The sequence below is a fragment of the Calliopsis andreniformis genome, chromosome 3 (genome assembly GCF_051401765.1).
Source record: "Calliopsis andreniformis isolate RMS-2024a chromosome 3, iyCalAndr_principal, whole genome shotgun sequence".
In the NCBI taxonomy this organism is placed as follows: domain Eukaryota; kingdom Metazoa; phylum Arthropoda; class Insecta; order Hymenoptera; family Andrenidae; genus Calliopsis; species Calliopsis andreniformis.
This window is the reverse complement of record NC_135064.1, coordinates 25966668-25987252: the sequence shown is the minus strand read 5'-3', so window position 1 is coordinate 25987252 and position 20585 is coordinate 25966668. Positions and strand designations below refer to the sequence as shown.

General features: G+C 39.9%; 5 protein-coding genes across 7 annotated transcripts in view; 2 read left to right on the top strand and 3 right to left on the bottom strand.

Annotated features, from left to right (window-relative positions):
• The window catches only part of LOC143177362 (dynein axonemal heavy chain 1), an 89861-nt gene extending 86655 nt beyond the window's left edge, over positions 1-3206 (top strand). The window contains exons 80-87 of the mRNA XM_076375236.1: positions 1-180; positions 261-512; positions 586-738; positions 1250-1518; positions 1712-1938; positions 2264-2445; positions 2512-2635; positions 2992-3206. Of these exons, the coding sequence (XP_076231351.1) occupies positions 1-180; positions 261-512; positions 586-738; positions 1250-1518; positions 1712-1938; positions 2264-2445; positions 2512-2635; positions 2992-3206 (1602 nt within the window). The remainder of the gene's footprint in view (positions 181-260; positions 513-585; positions 739-1249; positions 1519-1711; positions 1939-2263; positions 2446-2511; positions 2636-2991) is intronic.
• Positions 3207-3287: 81 nt separating this feature from the next.
• On the bottom strand, positions 3288-3797 carry LOC143177240 (cytochrome b-c1 complex subunit 8). Its single transcript, XM_076375098.1, has 2 exons — positions 3581-3797; positions 3288-3495 (listed from the first exon to the last, which is right to left on the bottom strand). The coding sequence occupies exons 1-2, from the start codon at positions 3735-3737 to the stop codon at positions 3401-3403; spliced, it is 252 nt and encodes an 83-aa protein (XP_076231213.1). The 5' UTR covers positions 3738-3797; the 3' UTR covers positions 3288-3400.
• Positions 3798-3981: 184 nt separating this feature from the next.
• Positions 3982-5569, bottom strand: LOC143177238 (serine--tRNA synthetase-like protein Slimp). Its single transcript, XM_076375096.1, has one exon. It carries the CDS (start codon positions 5567-5569, stop codon positions 4124-4126), a length of 1446 nt encoding a protein of 481 aa, XP_076231211.1. The 3' UTR covers positions 3982-4123.
• Positions 5570-5678: 109 nt separating this feature from the next.
• LOC143177239 (zinc finger protein 593 homolog) lies at positions 5679-7732 on the bottom strand. Its single transcript, XM_076375097.1, has 4 exons — positions 7703-7732; positions 6391-6508; positions 6189-6289; positions 5679-5919 (listed from the first exon to the last, which is right to left on the bottom strand). Exons 2-4 carry the CDS (start codon positions 6478-6480, stop codon positions 5679-5681), a joined length of 432 nt encoding a protein of 143 aa, XP_076231212.1. The 5' UTR covers positions 6481-6508; positions 7703-7732.
• Positions 7733-8143: 411 nt separating this feature from the next.
• Bap170 (Brahma associated protein 170kD) overlaps positions 8144-20585 on the top strand; it is a 61442-nt gene continuing 49000 nt past the window's right edge. For all 3 annotated transcript variants that reach the window (XM_076393261.1, XM_076393260.1, XM_076393259.1), the window contains exons 1-2: positions 8144-9518; positions 10569-10662. In XM_076393261.1, the coding sequence (XP_076249376.1) occupies positions 9427-9518; positions 10569-10662 (186 nt within the window). In that variant the 5' untranslated portion in view covers positions 8144-9426. The remainder of the gene's footprint in view (positions 9519-10568; positions 10663-20585) is intronic.

The following is a 20585-nucleotide window of genomic DNA, read 5'->3' as shown; positions in this document are numbered from 1 at the left end:
AATTGCCACCTGGCGCCAAGCTGGATGCCAGAGCTGGACTCTTTGGTGGAAACTTTGGCAAGGGGGAAAAGTAATCGAGATTTCCGGTTGTGGCTAACATCGGCACCTTCTCCAGACTTCCCTGTCAGTATTCTTCAAAACAGTAGCAAAATGACAGTCGAGCCACCGAGGGGCGTAAAAGTAAGATATAAAACCAGGCTCAATATATGTAAATACAGAAACTCTGCGATTTTAACACATACCGCGTTTTCCTTTTACAGGCAAACATGTTCCGCGCATACTTAACGCAAGTAATCGAAATGCAGAGTTTCCTTCAATCCGATCACCCGAAAGTCGGTCAATTTAAATGGCTCGTATTTTCTCTCTGCTTATTCCATTCGGTACTTCTTGAGCGAAGGAAATTCGGTTCTCTGGGTTTCAATATCCCTTATGAATTCACCGACGGCGATTTAACTATATGCATATCGCAACTTCACATGTTTCTGTTAGAATACGAGACGGTGCCATTCAAGGTAGACTTTTCTTCATATACATAAGCTCGTATGTATTCTGAAACCTGAATTGCACCTGCGATGGTTTCCACAGGTTCTCATATACACGGCGGGCCACATCAACTATGGCGGGCGAATAACAGACGACTGGGATCGTCGATGCGTGCTGACTATTCTGGAGGATTTCTACAAACCAGAAATTCTTTCATCGACATATGTATTTGATGAAGAAGGACACTACTTTCAAGTACTAAGACATAGTGACATGACTTATTTTTTTTTGAAATTTGTATACATGGTGTTCAATAGCAGATGTCAGGAATTTTAAGGAGTGGCTCTACACGCTAAGTGAGACGAAAATGAGTTTGAAGCTTCGTGTCAGAGTTATTCATTGTTGAGAAGACTTCTAAATTTCATGTAAAAAGTGTCTGACTTAGAATTTATTCTACTAACTTCGTTGTGTCTGTCTTGAGGCTTATTCTACTGATTTTTCTATGCTTGACTCAGAACTTATTCTACCGACTTATCTATGTCTGACTTAAGGCTTATTCTACTAGCTTCGCAGTGCCTGAGAAGATATGTTCTCAAGATGGCTCAAATATAATTTTGTTGTTCCTACTTGTAGAAGTCTACAAATCAACCCTTAAAATTTCCACCACCGAACATCTTATATACAAACTGAAAAAAGTTAAAAATTGAAAGAGGTATCGAGGAAAAAAAGGAAACCCTCTCAATATTCATTACTGTTTACCATTTAGCTCCCAGAAACGGCAACCTATGAAGAGTACATAGATTACATTAAAACATTCCCTCTAAACGACGAGCCTTCTTTGTTCGGGATGCATCCAAACGCAGACATAAGCTTCGCGCAAGCGGAAACCTACTCGTGCCTAGACACCCTCCTCCACCTTCAACCGCGAGAAGTCGGTTCTGCGGCCGCTAGTATCGAAGAGGTCACAACCCAATTAGCTCAAGACATGCTATCGACAATGCCGCAGACTTTTGACTTAGGAGCCATACAATCGAAGTACTCTAAAACTTCTTCCCTTCCAATGAGATAATTGTAGTAGAGTTGGCAATCGTTCAATCTCGAAACCACTCTATTCACTGTTCGAGTAACCCAAGCGTTAATCACTTTCTGGCAAATGAGTTTCACTTGAACAATGAGAAAACGATTCTTCCATTTGGTAGAAGTCGTTAAATGAAGTCGAATGTTTAAGGTATCCGGTTTTGTACGAGGAGTCGTTCAACACTGTACTGGTGCAGGAAGCAATTCGCTACAATGGTTTACTGAGAATTGTAAAGTCAACACTACAGGACCTCTTGAAAGCTTTAAAAGGACTAGTTGTGATGTCCGAGCACTTAGAAACAGTGGCCAACAGTCTATACAATAATAGAGTTCCGAAAGTTTGGCAAGACAAGGGTTACCCATCGCTGAAGCCACTGGGTAATTTTGCTGTTCGAGTTTCTTTTTAATTCAGCGTCAATTATTCAAGAAGCATGGTAGAGTTCAAAGTGTCCCACCTTTTTAATACCTATGTATACATAGTGAGATATTTTTCACACCACCTTGAAAAATTAAAATTATTCGAAGCACAGCAATTCCCTAATAAATAAAATAAGCTTACTTTGTCAAATTTTATAGGAAATAAAATTTCTATGCAGCATGGATTTTTTTATATTCTAAAATTCCGTGCTTCAAAGAGTTCATTGACGTTGGGATTATTCAAACGCATAAGATTGTTAAATTAAAGCTTTAAATATATGAACAGGAGCGTGGTTCATCGACTTAAAAGAACGAATCGCGTTTCTGAGATCCTGGGAGGACCGTGGTATACCAGCAGCATTCTGGATTTCCGGTTTTTACTTCCCTCAAGCGTTTCTCACCGGCACTTTACAGAATTTCGCGCGGAAATACATTGTTTCTATCGACACGATTGATTTCAGTTTCAAGGTAAGGAAAATTAATGGATTTTCTTGCAAAGAAAAGACGAATACATCGCTACCTTCGTCATCGTAGGTATTGTCGTCGATGCCTACGCGTAGACCAGCAGATGGTTGCGTTATTTATGGTTTGTTCCTCGAAGGATGTCGATGGGACGGAAACTACTTGAACGAATCCTTTCCAAAAGAATTATACACAAGTAAATACAATTGTATTTGCGTGAAAATGTTTTAATGGGCTAAAATGTTCTTACAGAAAATAGGTGACCACAACAAAACGTTTTACAATATTTCTAAATACCTATTCGATGAAATTATCAAGTTTCTCATCAAGTTTATGCTGTTACTTAAGTCTTAGAGCACTATTATTTTAAGCATGTGATTTTGCAATTCTAATTTTTAGAAAATTTGAAAATACTGGCGAAATTGTGGTCACCTATCCTAATAATAGCACCTGTTAGGAGACTACCTATTCAAATAACAAAGAAATCACCTATTCAAGACGACATTTGCGCGTCTAGTATTTTAAAAACTTCAGTATATTAATTTTTTATAGATATGCCTCCGATCCTACTGTTACCCGAAGTCAATCACAAACAGCCACCAGGAATTTATTTTTGCCCCATTTATAAAACGATAAATCGAGCAGGAACGCTGAGTACAACTGGCCATTCGACCAACTTTGTTCTGCCTATGGAAATTCCTAGTCAAAAGCCTCAGAGTCATTGGATAAAAAGGGGCGTAGCTTTAATTTGCGCCCTGGATTACTAATCACATCTCACAATTATTTGTATTATTCACAATAAGTTTGAAATAAAATGGCTAAGCTACCAGTATGAGATAAGTTCCTCAAAGAATTGAACTTTCATTTATTGGAATTAATTCTTTATGAGTAACGATATAAGACAATTATGAAATTCAAACATTGAAATTAAAAAATATCCATTCCACAATTTAAAAATGATTTACGTATCGTTCTCATATAATTTTGGGTCTTTTCTATGTACTCTCTTGAACGTCGCCTCACCCCATATGACACACCACACAGTCATCAGGAAACCTGTGAAAAGAAGATAAGTAATAAATTAGTAAACCCTTCTTGTAATTGATACATTAACATGAATATTATGCCTGATTTATAATACCTGGAGTCATCGATGGAAGAGCACGCATGGCTCTCATGAACAAATTTGGTAAACTATGAGATACCGTTTTTGCCCAAACTTTTTGTTCTGTCGGAGACAACGCATAGTACACGACTCTTCGTATACGAACGGGCAAGTCTCCCATTTCCAGACCCATGGCTGATACGATTTTTTTAAATCTTTACGAAAAATCTCAAGGAATTCGTAAAGAATGATTAGTCAGGAGCAGATAACAAAAAAATACTGAAAACAAAAAACTCATGAAAATCAATTCATCTCCGACCTGAAACTATGCACTCAAAATCAGGGTCGTGTAAAACAAAAATTTTGTCAGGACACAATAAACATACTGAGTACTTGGAAAATAAACATTTTATTTTACACTTATTCACAATTTCACAAGTATTTCTTTTAGCAAAATATCAGTAGCGAAGTCAAAACAACACGAGTACATTATAAACTTATATACCGCTATATAAGTATGTACAAAAACAATGTAAAATTATCAGAGTACTCTGTTATTTAGAAATTAATTTCCTAATCTCAAAAATGGGAAAGATCTATGGGCATGTGTTCTGCAATTTTTGGTGGAATAACAAATTTATCTGGATTATGTTCTAATAAACATCCTAAGAGACGTGGCACTGACAAGACAGTACCAGATATTACGGAAGGAAAGTCCCTTCCAGTGGGTGTCTGATACGCGATCAGTAATCTCTTACTGAAATAGTTACCACATACAGAAATATGGCCAACTTCTATGTACTGTCTCGAAAATGGAGACCACAATTCAAAAGATACACGCATCGTTTCCCAAGGTCGCAGCTCCGAAGCGGGTCTCATGACAATTTGGTAGTGATCGCATATGTTGTCGTATATTTGGGAAACAGTGTTTAGTAGTCTTTCAAATTGCGCGTGATACTCTGGGCTGTTTGCATCTTGAACTAATACAAAGGCATGTGCAGCTGATGTTTGACAGACAGTAAATAGACCAATGGGTGTAGAGCCTGGTGGGAAAGGAGTATACTGTCTTCCAGTAGAGAAATATCTTATAGGAAAATGATTTGGATTTATCAATTGTTTTGCGTGCATAGCCAAAAATGATATTAAACTTGCACCTCCAACAAGGTGCATTCGATTTATAGTATTTTCTTCTACATCACTATGATTATCTATTATAAATGCATCAGATGGATCTTCATGGTTTAAGCCAGAACCTTCTACTACCACACTTCGGCTAAAATCTGAGCCTGTTATTCTGATCATGTCGTCTGCACTAAATGTAGATCCTACATAATTCAATGCGCCGAGTTCAAAAAGAGCTGCATCATTAGATAGATAATATTGCATAGGATTTTTATATTCCAGTAAGCCAAGTCTTCTTCCAATTTCAATGTGATCCTTTGCATCTCCTGAGAATTGTTTTAATGCGCTAGAACGTTTTAAAACTACAGGAGACTGAAGTGGTGTCCGCTGGTCCACTTCATTTGGTAGTTTTAACAATTTCTCCACTATACTTTCACTTACATCCCATATACTATGTTTAACACATTTCAAATCTTGTTTTAATGTTTTCAATTGGGTTTGTAATTTATTTAAGCATTGCTGCTCTTCATGAGTCAAGTCCTTTTTTGTAAGAATATTTGTTATCTGATGTTTTACCTCTGTACTTCTTGATTCTAATTTAAATTCCTCTGCATTTATTGATTTATAAAATTCCCACATTTGTTTAATTTCTTCTGGTTTTATATTTAAGCCTCTAGATGTCAAAGTATGCTGTAGCTTTTCCATATTTGCCAGTTTTTCATCAAAATCTAAATATGGTTTCAAAAATGAAAAGGCTTCCGATGCTGTCCTGCCAGTAATAAATAAAGCAGAAGCACACCGTCTGTCATACTTCAAAGGTGTATAAACATGTTTGAAAAGTTGAGGTTTTATAATGTTATGGACCATGCAGGCCCTTGCAAAATGTGATACACAGTTTGCCATTATGAATCCTATGATTATAGAATTAATTTAATTTAATTTCCTCTAGTGCATAACAAGTATCTTCTTCTATTAACTTCTGCACACATATATGCTCTTCAACATTTCATTTCTATGCATCAACTTTTGCTACCTTAGCCTGTGGTGTATGTTCTGAGTCAGCATCCATTTTAAAGCTATCTCTAGTTAGTGTTTCAATTTTACGTTTCTTTGGGACAATATAACTTCCTTTTCCAGCAGCTTTCTCTGATTCCTCTATGCTATATGGTTCTAGCTCAAGAGCTTTTAATCTACGTTTATGTACTTTTGTTGTAAAATGATCTTGTAAAGCAGTGTTGTTTATGAAATGCCTCCTGCAAAAAGAATCGATCATTTAATTCATATGATGGGCTATAATAAGAAATTAAGGATATTAAGGCATTAGTATAAATAGTAAAAGGATTGAGAAGAGAACTACATGAAATATCAAAAATATGTTAAATGTTAATACAGTTAGTCGTCTCAAACAAAAAAATTCATGAATAACACTCCATGTATTCCCCTTCGAAATCACATATAAATATCAATTGAATGAAAGAGGTTACGTATCGGAAAATTGAATACCATAATAGCCAAGACTTACGCGCAATGTACACAGTAATATTGACCAGCTCCGGGTTTATCCAAATCTACTTCTTGATTTAGCAATTTTTTCACATTTTCATCTTTCAAATCTTCATCGATCTAAAATAAAAAGTGTCATATAATAATTGCCGATCGCGAGAAAAGCGTCAACCACGTGACACACATACTTACGAAAAAAGGTTACGACAGAATTATCTCACCTCATCTAAATCTTTCGTTCTTCTTTTCGTTCGCCAACCCTTTTTCAAGTGAGTATCTCCTCTGTGATACTTTCTCCGTTTGTACGTCATTTTTTAAACAAAAATTAAATTATTACCGCTGTCACGTTGATCGCAGGCATAGGGACAACCACGTGATAAAAGTAAATAAAATGTAGACAGTTTATTTGATTCTGACCACACTATTCTAAATGTATCAAAAACATAACCAATCAGATAGAAGGAAAAAAGACATTAAACCAATGGTCAATGCCTTTACTAGTATGCGTTTGTGTTTGAGTGGCAAGAATTAAGTGAATTAAAAAAGTCGAACAGTTTTTTCAGGGTTGAATGTTGGATTAACCCTTTTGGAATTAATTTTTCTTGACCTGTCATTGACATTTTTTTATCAGTTATTAGTAATAGAAGCCTAAACAAGCTTCATGTAAAATTTGATAACTCTAAGTTCTAGACTATAGCATTATTTGGGATCCAATGGAAATACGCAAAACCAAAGCAAATAAATATATATATTATTCAATTATTGCCTAAAAGGATTAAGTAGGATTTAACATGTTACTTATTTTATTGGACAGAGTATATTTATGCACAGGATCAAATATATGTATACAGAATATTAACTTATAACTATCGAGCAAGACAATAACGTCAGTAACCGATAAGACTGGTTGAAGGAAATCTGCCATTGGTTCAACGCGTTTCTTCTTGCAATTGGTCAAAATAGCAAATATTTCTGTTGGAACCAAAAATTATTATTTTCAATTTTTTTTAAAGTAGACTAGAGGACAATATACCCTGGCAATAAAGAATTTTAAAAAGAAATTAGAAATATTCGTTCACTAATTAGTTTTATTAAAAGAAGTAGGATAAAAGATGAGAAATGGTATTGATTTTCCGCCATTTTCGTAAAAAGCTTTCTTTCGTCCTAACTTATTCAATCTGTTGACTACATCTACAGAGTTTATAATGTTTAAGCACTTAATGGAATTAATATCTATATAAATACTGAAAATTTGTAATACAGTAATACAATCACAGGTAAATTCTCCGTTTTACTATTGGTTAAAATCGTAACAACATGGCGGCGACGTCTTTACATTTATAAAAAGGTTATATCGATAACTGTTTCACAAATAATGCTTAAAAATTCACTGTTGCCCTTCGATCACGGTAATCGTTTAGTACAACTGCATTAGAATCCCCAAAATTTTCTGTTACATTTTTCAAAAATATACTATCCTAACGAACAGTAAAACTTTAAATAAACTAAACACGACGTAAATGAAATTCTTACATATGACAAGAAACATTTCAGTAAATTGCCGACTAACGTCCACTTACGCCTTACTATTAAAACTGTAACGTTAGAGATCGAGAAACTAATTTCAATCGTAAAAAGAAATCAAACGACATTAAAACAAAAATCATATTAAATAAGGGCACGTTTACACCGTTGCGACAAGTAACGCAGCATTTACTCTCGAAGTAATTAAAACACAAAAACCAACGTTACATGAATTCACATAATTCGTTCAACCAGCACACGTTAACCAAACATTTATTTCAGTATCTAAAAAACGAACACTACGAAAATGTTTGGTCCCGAGGAAATTCCAAGTACAACGTTATACGATGTAAACGTGCCCATAGAAGGACACATGCGCAGTAACCGAGTCCCGTCGTCCATGAAAGCACCGCTGAGCCTAGTCACCGTCGAGAGATGTCAGCACGGTGCGTCAGAGTAGGTCGCGCCTCTATCGGCGAAGCGTACGATCAATTCAAACAAACGGTGCGCCACTGGCGAGGGGGGTCCAGAACCGTTTCGAAAGTAAAAATACTGCGCGACCCGGGATTTTGTTTGTACGGTGCGGCGAGGGTAAAAAAGCCGAGGGCCAGGCCGTGGTGTAAGTCGGGGCAACGCGGTGTCGCTCGTAAAATGACGTAGAGAGAGTGTGCGTAGGGTGTGCCGCGCGCGGTACGGAGAGGTTGTGTGCAGAGCGGAAACGGTGTCGCGACGGTGTGTGCAGGGTCGGCGCTGCTCGTAGAGCTATCGTAGCGCGTACACGGGAAATTGGCCGTGGCTTCGCCAATGGATGCCAGGCAGGAGGAGACGCCATTTTGATATACGGGCGCACGTCAAGCGTTCGCTCTAAGGGAAACGCGCTCTCGTGAGTCGGTCTGCAGCCGCGTCCGCTCCGAGTAAGGACCGCGCGGTCGAGAAATTCGTCGGGCACAGTTACGGTTCGCGGGTACTATCGTCGGTAATACGTGTGCGTGGCGCAACGTATCCCGGAGGCCTGAGGGCCGCCGAGCGTTTCGTTGACAAGTGACAGGTGAATCGATCCGCCGCGGGCCCGCGAGGAAAGTCGCGTTGCGGCCCCCCGTGTACCCGTGTTAACGCGGATCGCCTCTGTAATCGGCGGTCGATCGCTAGCGAGTGACTGCTGCTGTGTGGAACTCTGCTTGCTGCCTCTACCCACAACTGTGCTACACACCCGTGTCAGAGAGGAGAGCTGGGATTTTTCGCCACACGCGTGGACACGCGCCGTTCTGAGACTCTCGCCCGCTGTGCTGCCCGATACTGTTTCGTGTTGTATATTGGTGCGTCGATCGTCGCCGTGTCCCGGGGTGGCGGTGTGTGTACGACACGGTAGCCAGACAGGGAACACGACCAAGCCGCCGTCTCGTCTCGTCTCGTCTCGTTTCGCGCGCGCGAGACACACACAGGCCACACACAGGCCACCGGCCCCCAGACACACTTCGGGGCCAGGACAAGACGACCCGATGTCGGGAGCGGGTCGCGATCCCGTGTCGACCCGCGGTCGTCCTCGTCCTCGTCCTCTGCTATCCTCCTCCACCTCCTGTCTCGTACCATCGGCACGCTTCTCGGGTAAATGTGCTCTCATGAGCGCCCATGTGCTGCCGCGACTATTTTTCTGCCCGCTGCCCCTGCGTCGTGCCCTGTAAACCCAGAGCACACCCCGATTAGCACGCCCACGCACTCTATCGCTCGCGAATATGGCCAAGATCCTCAACAAGGACCCCGTCACCTACGAGAGGGAGAGGGAAAACTTCATGAAGGACCTCCGTCACTTTCATGAGACTAGAGGGTAAGCCACTGTTCCGAGATCGCTTCTCGTACGTCCTGGATTTTAGCGTTCCATCGTTTTATGCTTATGCTTCGACTTTTACTCCGGATAATTGTTTCTTCTATTATTTCGGTTAGAGTATTTTCCTACTTTAGGTTCTACGACTTTTCGACGATTCGAATGAACGGTGTGCTAGCGACCGAGTTTGCCATTCTCGCCAGTCTTCTGTAATGCGTCGACAGTATTTGAGGTTATGTTCGTTCGGGTTTCAAGTTTTCCAGAGACTCTCGCCTTTGTGTTCAGATATTTGTTTACGTGTGTGTTGTCGTTTCTTTGTTGAAGATTAGGAAGATGTGCGTATCTTAATCGCGATTTGAGGTTATGTACCTTGTTCGATCGAACCATAGTTATATTACGACGGGATTGTTGATCTTTCTCTCTGTTTAACCATTTATGCGTCTTTCCATGATCATCTTAAACGCCGCGCTCTACCTTTCTCTCTCGCTTTCGCAGATCGTTGATACGCGATTTTAAGAACGCGTGAACGATCAAGCAAAGAAGATCGCTTCACGCGAAGACGCTGCCGTTTATTACGTCATTGTTCGCATGTTTTACTCGATTCGGAAACGGAAACAAAGTGTTCTCGGTTATACCTAGCATTCTTAACCTCCCGCTTCTGTAGTGACCGATATGGCACACTTGATTCATTATGATGGAAAAATGAATTTATTTGGTTTCATATGCGATTATTTTGGTCGTTGATGCGTTACGTGTCGATACTCCATGTACATCTTTTTGAGGTTATTTAATATTAACAAGTAGACCGAAGTATTAAATATTCTAAATTTGCTTATAGCAATTATTAGATATATAATTTTTCATTATCCTTTTAATTTACTGGATACAAATTTTCCTATTATAGTATAATCGATATTACAGTATTTGTAATCTTTTCATATCAAGTAGCATTAAAATATTTGCAATTTTCGATCGAACTATGAGTAGAAATATAAATTCTTCAAGTTTTCAAATTTTGTGCATATATTAACAGTGGTGCTTTACGAATTTCAGGACACCGTTCAAGAAATGTCCAAAAATCAACGGGAAAGATATAGATCTGTACTTGCTGTATGTGGTGGTTACTGCCCATGGAGGATGGATAAGGGTGAGTCGATTTATTTCAATTTTCTGCCCGACAATTTATCCATGAGACAGACAAGTGTTTACGTGTCATTTGCGGTACCTTTTTGAACAATGTAATTCACGAGCATAACGAGCGAAAAATCGGAGATATCGTGTCGTCCGTATAATTTGTCTCTCTGTGCATCGTTATCGCGACGTATGAACGTAACTTTAGTACCTTTGCATCCACTGTTATGTTCTCGCGTGCGTTTTATGCGATGCCGTGTGTTAAAATCACATAATACTGCAAAGACGACTGTCAAGGCATACATTGATCGCTTTGAAAATTTCTTTTTTAGATAAAATTGTTGAAATTTAGTGACTTTTAGAAGTCACAAGAATTTAATAATAATTTGCACTGACACAAAAAGAGCTGCTATTTTGGTTGACTGCTATGCCTCCAATTTGAGTCTAACTCGAACAGAAATAAAATTAACGCTTTCGTGAAAATATCAGAACGCATTTTATAAATTCTTTTTACAATATTCATTTAATAGGCAATTATAGTGGTTGTTATTATTCATCTTGTCATCATCATTTTAGTTATTGTGTCATAGGCTTCCAAATTCACATTTTTTTTCTTCGACGTCACCGATATTTTTTGCAGGCATTTTATTTTTTATGCGAAAATAAAAATAATACGCAGCTCGAATTCAAAATGCTGAATAAATTATTGTATTGTAAATTATTAATCTGTGATATAAAAATTTCTACGTTTTAATATGGAAATTTCCACAATTTTGAAAGAACATAATCAGTTGTGCAGAATACGCTACCAATATAATTAAAAGTAATATATACCGTCTGTAACACAAAGGAAAGTGAACATTGTCAAAATTTTTGATTCAGTTCCTAGACTCAATTTATATGTAAATGTAGATTAATCTTCAAACCTAAATTAGGATACATTTAAATGACTCAATCTTTTCAGCTATTTTATATAATAAACATTCATTCAACTAACTTGAACTAAAGATAAAATGAATATTCTGGAAAATATTTTCTATAATTCTAACATGCCCTGTATATTACACAACAATTATCATCGCATATTTTCACATTTCACAAATCAGTAGGATCACGACGTCGCTTCTTTAAAAATGGTTATTTCATAATTGTAAGACACTCTCTATATTTCATGCATTTCACATGATTAAGAACAGAGGAATGCGACAAACTCCGTAGAAACGCGGGAAAACGATTGTTCCGCGAAGTGGTTGACCGAGTCAGTCACACGGGTTCTCGAAGAAATGCGCGCGAAAATCGATCGGAACGAGTGTGTTATCACCACTGGCCTAGGAATCATCTTTCCCGCGCGCGCCACAGAAAAAAGATGTCCAGTCGCTCAGTATCGTCAATGCCATTACAATGATTTCTCGCTACATTCTCACGGCTCACTGATAAATTTATAGTCAGGAACATGTTAGGTCAACATATATTGGTTGTCATATAACAATGAACTCAGTTGGTCTGTAGGCAATAAATATACCTTTGAACCTCAAAATTATAAACAGTAATTTTCGTGCGTATTGCTCCTGTGTGTAAATTGATCTTATCGCAGTCGATGAATTTTTAATGAAGATAGCAAGACTTAGGTTTTTTTTTTCGTTGATCTCCCCTATTCCATCTTAAAAAAGGAAGCACGTACTTCCGTTTTCATCGAAGCTTGGAATCCTTTGTGCGAGGCATTTCGAGGAAACTGTACGAGTTTAATTCTTGAACATCTTAAGTTCGTTTATTTGAAGTTGACACGCGCCCCCAACGATGAATCAGGATTTTTTGATGGAACAGTTAATCGGCTGTTCGCCTCACGTAGTAGCGTCCATGTCATAATGCGTGTAGACCCCTTTTATTCTGATTTCGATCGGCACAAACAAACAGGTTTGAATTTTATTACTTTTATTAGTCTACAAAAATGATGTTTGTTTGTATTTTAATTGTCTATCATAGAAGAATGGGTTCAGTTACAAAAGGTTTCAATATTCGCCGCTGCAAGTTTACGTCACTCGTCCAGTTACATTTCCATTGTATTCGAAACACGTCTAGGTTATATTTTTCGCATTTAAAGTCAAGGCAGTTTGACTCACTCGCCTGTTTCAAATAATTTATTAGGAACGTGATTTTTATATGCGAATGGTCTGTGGTGTTACTTATGAATGTATTCACAGCAAAGAGAAACCAAGGATATGACTTTTTTCACCTGCACTCGAGCTTCTTTTTACAATCACGGAAGGAACAGGGTCATTTGGCTTGATTCTGCATTATATTTTTTCTGACAAGTGGACTTTGACACATACCCATTATTACTTTTAATAATTCTGTAATAAAAAATGCAATTTAATCAGTCGAGTTTTATACTCATTGTAATAAAGTCAATTCGAAACATTCCATTGTGTTACGTGCTTTGATATCGGTAATCAGAGATCCTTTCGAATGAATATTTAGCTGCGAGTCTTCGGTAATGATTAGTTCCTCTGGCGAAGAACCACTGGTCTATGTTTTCTTAAGAACCGAACGACGGATTCGACAGCACGTGTATGTACTCGCATGCACGCACACAGAGTCCCTATATGTACTTGTCGCGGTAACGCTGCGGTATAACATGGGCAAAGCTTTTCACTTCGTCTTTCTCCAGCTTCGTACCAGCTTGACGTACCAGGTCTTAACAATCTTTTATCCCACATCTTCTTATTAAATGTTTCAAGATTTATAGAATAATATTTCTGTTAGAGACATCTAGTGGTATACTCTACTAATGACATTGGGCAACGCCGAATTTCTATACCAATCTATGTTGACTGTTGCCTATGCCGTATTGAATTATAAATCAAAATTTAATTTGAATTTTCGCAAATCATTTGACGGGCCATGTTTCTATCTTTCACGAATTCGTTAAAATGGTATTAGTCAGCGCACTAGGCGTTAGCCTTCAGTATCCTTTACTTCGTTAAAAATACTCCTATTGATGTCGCTTTCTTGGAAAGTCGAACTCCATAGAATGCATGTATGTATATTCCATACTGTGTAGATCTGTCTGGGTTTCTTCTCGCTCTTTACGACTGAAATCTCTTCTTTCAACTCGCGTCGAGCATCGATGGAAAAGTGCACGGACACATATAGACGCAAGTAGTCTGGCTGTTCGTCGTTCGAAGTTATCGTCAAGGGTATAACCCCCTTGAGAGACGTATATAGTATAATCCACAGCAGTGGCTCCCAAAGTGGGGACCATGCTGAACTTTTAAGGCAAGTCGCGAAACCGTGAAGTTTTTATGACGCGTCATGGCCTGGTCCCTTTGCAATCAAAGTTGCGCCCAATTTTCAGCGTCTTTTTATGTGGCTAGCAATTAAACTTTTTAATAAAGCCAGATGTAAAAAGTAGGAGGAACAAGGGAAGTAGAAAAGTGTTGTTCCATAAATTTCTACAAGATTCGTCTCTTGACCGAATCAATTTGACTTGAAATTTAATTTTAATTTTCAATACTTTTTTCATGGGAAAATCAATTTTCCTGTAACACAAAGGCGGTGCTAGTAACATAACCTGTGTTACACTCCCTCAAGACCTCAGGCTAACCAATTACAGTTTGGTCAAATCAGATCAATGGAATCAAATTTATATTAGATCGCAAGTGTTGTACTCAAGTACTCAAGTTCAGTACTTACAAGTATTCGAACACTACAAACCTCCAGAAATGCTGTACCCAAATTCTTAATTGGATTTCTCATATCTTGAATGAAGTGCAATGGTACCTCTAGCTGCAGTTAGTTCGTGACTTTAGAGCTGCAACTATCGAAACGAGGGATTTCCCAAGAAATTGTATAGAACGATAAAGACCAAGAGCAAGGGCAAAAATGATACAGGAATATTAATCCTTTAAGAAGAGATCATATTCACCTGCAGAATTTATTATGTAAACATATTTTTATTCACAAACTTCTAAACAGAACCATAGCACGAAACATGTTACATATTTATATTTAATGATAATATAATAACCATCCCTGGAGGTTTAAGCTCATTATTTCTTCATGAAGTTCTTTTCAAGAGCAAGTGGCGATACAGATTCGCAGCTAACAAGGTAAAAAATCGCCAGCAGCTAAGTGGACACTATCATATTACCCATTCGTTACAGCAATGACATAACTCAAAAGTCATCATTTCCTGGCAAACCATACAACATTGCCATATCAATGGAAGAACCAATTTTCCTATACAACCTAACACAAAAACGTGTTACTATCACAGGAAATAAACGATCTAAGGGCCAATGCACACAATATTTTACACAGTCACAGACAAGAAGACAGACATACGATCGCAACGAGATCCTGCATCAAAATATCACTCCTGCGCATTGCCTCTAAATAACCAGCTAGAGCAAAATTTCGCTTCGTAACTACCGCAAGAGCGTCGTCCTCGCCCAGACGCGTCGGTCCCATCGCCGTCAACTATAAATCCCAATCTAGGCCACGATTCTCGTTCAATTAACCGCTCGGTGGATGTGTCATCGAGCATCGCGGCGCGCGACGAGTCACGCGAGTCGGCGTCGCGCGCCTCGCCGATCCTCGGCCGCGAAGACCTTGTCGGATGAGCGGCGGCGGCGTCTTTCGGAAACGCGGCGATTCGACTAAAATTCGAGAGCATCGAGACAATACGGAAGTTGGACGCAAGGTCAGGGTCACTTGCAGAGCCACTGTTCCCTCGGTGCGTCGGGGTGGGAGATAGATCATGAACCGAAGGTGGGACGAAGGTGCTCGCCGCGGAGGGGGGCAGGGGGAGGGGTGTGTGCGTGTGTGTTGTGGAGGGAGAGAAAGAGAAGACGCGAAGGGAACCGGAGGGAGAGACAGAGAGTCAGTTTGTGCATGCGAGATAGCGAGAGAGAGGGAACACGAGGCGCGAGAAGGAGGTGGAGGTAGCGGCTGTTCACGAGGGCTTCCCCTCAACAAGTGTGATCGAAGCTCGCTAGACTATATAACCTGCGGCTGGGTCGCGACTACGCTCAGAATGCATCGCGGAGTGTGCGGCTCTCCTGATTCGAAGACGACGCCGCTTTTTTCCTTGCGACGACGCCTGGGACGGAAACCTCGCCGCCGTTGGCCACTGAAAGCCGACTGCATTCATGATCGATGGTCCAATTAGCGAGGTACATACGGGTCATCGATCTTGGAGAGAGGAAACGGAGAAAAGGATTATTATTTAGCCGCGCGATCCTCGGTTTCGAGATCTGTTCGAATCTGGCGCTCTGCTCTAGCGACCACGTGACTGGGTCTCTTCGAGTTCAGGGATCTCTCTGGAGGTCTCGTCATCTCGCTGCATGCGAAGTGTGTGAAGTTGGAGGTTCGTGTTGGAATAGAGTGGAACGCGAGCTTTCGGTGTTCTTTGTTTGTTAGGATTTCTTATGGGCTGTGCTTTTTGAGGTTAAGGGAAAGTAATTTGGGAGGTGATGCAAGTGTGACAGCAATCGTGCAATTAATTTTTTTTTTATGTAGGAAATTTGTGGTACAGTCTCATTTGATATGGAACTTTTATTTTATTTTATTGTTGATGGTTCTTACTTGTATCTTTTGGTATAATTCTGGCGTCAGGTTCCTTGCTTTTAATATGAAATAGTAAATCTAACCCTTTTTCGTGAATAAATTCGTAAGTCATTGTATCTTTGCAACAAAAAACTCGTACTCAAATGAAGGTTCAGAGGTCCAAAGATATGTTATTTAACATTCCTAACAAAGTTTGCCGAAGCATCATTAAAACTGTGTGCATATTTACAAAGTAACAGAGAACGTAATTTCAATCAAATGAGCATGTGGTTCGTCGCGCTTTCAAAAACGCCGCTCTCGAAAATAAAGGATCGTATGAAAAAAAGAATTAAAATTCAGCTGCGTAGACGTACAGTAGAAACTCGTTGAAGAATTGAAATCCTTTAGGCAACTTTCTTCTTTCCGCCACATTACTGCACGTGCTCGTTAAATACTTCGCCACAACTTCACGAACTGAAGTAAAGTCATTAGGACGTGCCTCCAGCGCGAAATATCTCCAACTCGAAGAAGTCGGTTGTTCCACCGTTGAAGTTTTTCTGTGAGCCAAAAAAAGGGGAAATTATCTGAATTCATCAGTCTCGAGTCGCAAAGGGAAGTCAGTTTGCTCAAAAGAGCACTCATGGCTGTAAAGTGAAATGTGTAGAGGTGGAAATAATTAGTGAGAGCCAATGCGGGATGTTCTTATGACTCTGTAAAAACGATTGGATAACTCGAAACACGCGCTCCTCCTTCGCCAGATAGAATGGAATTCCTTAACGCGTGGACAAGGGAAACCTCGAATAAACTCTAATATCAAGGATCCTGAATTCATAGTAATATCAGATATGTTTTTTATGGTTGTTATTAGCATAATCAGTTCTCAAATCTATGAAATTACTGGTTGCCGATTAAAAGTGTTCTACTAAATGCAGTGATTAGCTTAAAATTTGTATTCTTAGTTCTTTGTTCGAACTTAATTAACAATAGGAATAAAGTAATTAATTTTATGACATCCTGTACTTTAGGACATAAGAGCTACTACTAAAAAAGTCTTCATTACATACATACAGGACACGTAACAGTATAATAAGGGACACAGCGAGTAGTAATTAAAGATAGTGTAATGACTCTGAGATTCAACAAAAAACGACCGTGCAAAAAAATAATTTATATAAACTTTGCACATTCACATCTGTGCATATTTATCAGCTACAATTGTTTCTTCAAACCACACGGCGCAGTAATTGCAGGAATGCCAGCATGAAATTCCTAATAGCGTTAATGAAATTGCAGGAAACGCGATAATCCTTTTACGCGGCCACGCCTAGTTTAAAATTCGCGCCATTGATCGTGAATATTGTTAGATGCCCGTTATATCGTAATTAACGATAAACTTTCATGCACTTTGAGAAAGAATACACGTACACGGTTAAAAATAAACAAATGTCAGATGCCAACATTCCTTTGGAAATTTACAAAAACCTTCGCGACATACTATTTATTAACAATCTCTTATATCTGAGCATTTTACGTTTCAAATCAGTTTTTTCGTTTCGCCTACAAAAATATTTCTGTCGCTTTGAAACACGCGACACTATTAATACTCGACCGAACAGATGCGAACTGTAAATGTCGATCAAACTCACGCATGACGTTCTGCGTATATGTAAATACTTCCTGTCAAATTAAGATTTTTAATTATAATAAAACACTCGGCCAGTGCAGTATGTATTCAGTGCTGAGATAAATTGAATAACTTGCAGCTGATTGGAGTAACCATTTTCCAAGTGACTCTCTTTAAACAATCTGTAATGCTGTTAATTGTACAGAAGGAAAGAAAAAAGTGCGATGGAAATATTATGGATTATATACCTGCAGAGTCGCCAAGAGTTACAGAAATATTCGAGGCGTACGTTTCGCCTGTTCACACATCGGTTCACTATTGCATACCGAGGCGTGCTGAGTTCGTCAGTCTTGCACAGTTCACCGCTAATCTAAATATTTTATCTTAGGCTCCGATTTCGAAACCGCCTGCCAGCAACCCGGTAGAAAATTAATCCACTTAACAATTACTCTCCATGCCACCGGTACAAATATAGCAGAAAAGCACTCAGAACATTTCATTAGAGTTACGAGATACACAAATACCAACATATGGGAACTTTTATATTTGACGAAAATTTATGAGCTCGAAATTCTACGATCTATCATGTAACCAAGAAAGTTTCATCGTTTTCGAAGTTAAAATAAGACCGCTTATGTAATAAGAAAAATTCTGAATTTTATGAAAATGGAATTTATAAATTTTCTTGTTGGGAAAAAATAATTCCGTCGAAAGATGAATAAAATTACATAAAAAATAAAGCAATCTTATTTTAACTTCGGAAGTAATAGGATTTTTTTTAGCTTAGTAATTAAAGTTTTATTACACATGAAATTGATAGCAATTTTATGATATGAAAATCGATGCAGAAAGTAGACGAACACATAACTTTTTCAATGATTTCTAATATCTATATATTTTCAATAAGTTTATGACGCTGCATTATAATGAGTTCAAAAAGGAGCACGAGAAGCCGAATCGCGTCCGGTAGTTCGCGTCCGAGTCACCAACCAGTTGAAAACATTGGCGTAAACCGCGCGGAAAATGAATGGCGAAGCGTTACGTTGTTTCGAGCTTAACGTTTTGCCAAAGAACTAGTCCCAGAATCCCCCATGGTCCTTTGAGCTCTTACTAGAAGCAGAAGACGAAAGTAAGAACCTAGAATATATAATTAATATAAAAAATTGAGACAAAAGATCGTAATGGTTGAAGGATACTCGCTTATCTGAGAATTTTCAATGATATAACAATTACTCTCGGTAGTACTTTCGCACATGATTTCATAGTACTCTTCCCGAGAACCTAGCTATCACGAATCTCCCTCAGAAGTCAAATTTGACCAGGTTACATTGTACCAAGATCACTCACAGAGACCAACTATCCTGCAAAACTACAAAACCGCATAATACGAGAACACTCTCGAGAGCAGCTACCACAGAACACCCAGGTGGACGCGTACTCCAAGTCTGAACGAGGAGAAGGAGCCTGTCCTCAGACCTCCGAGAGATAGCGCAAGATGAAAAAGAGAAAGGGGCATAGGGAAAGCGGTGGTTCGCGCGAGTGTCCGGCTTGCTCAAGGGCGCGACTGCCGTACGAAGATCGTTCGAATGGGCGCGCATCGTAGTCTGGCATTGGTCTGCTCGCTATACGCGGTGCGTGCAGCGTGCGAGGAATCCGCGACGAAGTCGGTAATGCTGAGTCAGTCAGGTGCCGCGGCGCCTTGCATCGTTCCGAAGTGGGCAGAGCGCGCGAGCGAGAGACGAGGCTAGAAGCGTCATGGTGGCATGGCAGAGGATGCAGAACGAAGTGAAAAGAATCGGCCGGAACGAGGAGGAGGGGGCAGAGAGAGAGAGAGAGAGGAGATAGGCGGGAATGGGGGAAAGAGAGGGAGGAAAGGAAGGGAAGAGAGATAGGCGAAGGACTGTTGCGATGGAAGAGGCGGCGGCGGCGGGGGTTCGCTCGTTCGCTCCCCGGTGATGAGGCACGGTCGATATGGCAACGTCGCGCCCCGCCACACGCATACCGGCATCGCCGCCCGCCCAACCGTCCGCCACTTGGCAACGCCGCGGTGGCAACGTGCGGGGGAGAGGGCAGCCAGGCTCTCACACATCGAACGACGAGGAGAGCGACCTCATGCCCTGCACACATGTGCACCCGGGGACACCGAAGAGACTGTGAGAGATGCCTGGTTGGTCGGTTGGTCGCTTGCTGGCTGGCTCGCTTGCTTTCTTGCCTGCTTGCCTGCCTGCCTGCCTGCCTCTGACTACTGTCCCACGCACGCGCTTTGACCACGCGCACCCCCGTCTTCAAATTGGCGAAGCACTTTTCACTTGGAGATTCTTTCTCTCGCTGTGGGAAAAAATAGGCATCTACTATTCCCCTACCTCTAGTCTCTCTAGTCCCTCCGCTCTGGCTCTTTCTATGTTGTTTTTTGTTTTGCTTAGGGAGGAGTTTCTGCGAGGATATTTTTTTGGGAGTTAATGAGAGCTTAGGAGATTGGGTTTACATGTTGCGTCGACGTTAGTTGTTGAGCAATGTTTCTTTGAAAAACAGGTTTATGAAACCGGTGGCGTGGTTGTTTTATTGCCGATACATCATGATTTTCTGTTTCCGAGAATTTATACTGTTGGAACGAAGTTCTTCCGTATTTCCTGTTTTGGCGGGTACACCTTTCATGGGTATGCGAACATGCAGGGATATCGTTCAACGTTGCGAGTTTGTAGCGCGTGCTATGTATATACGTTGGTATTACGTTTCTCGCGTACTGCGAAAAATGGTTTTAAATCTTG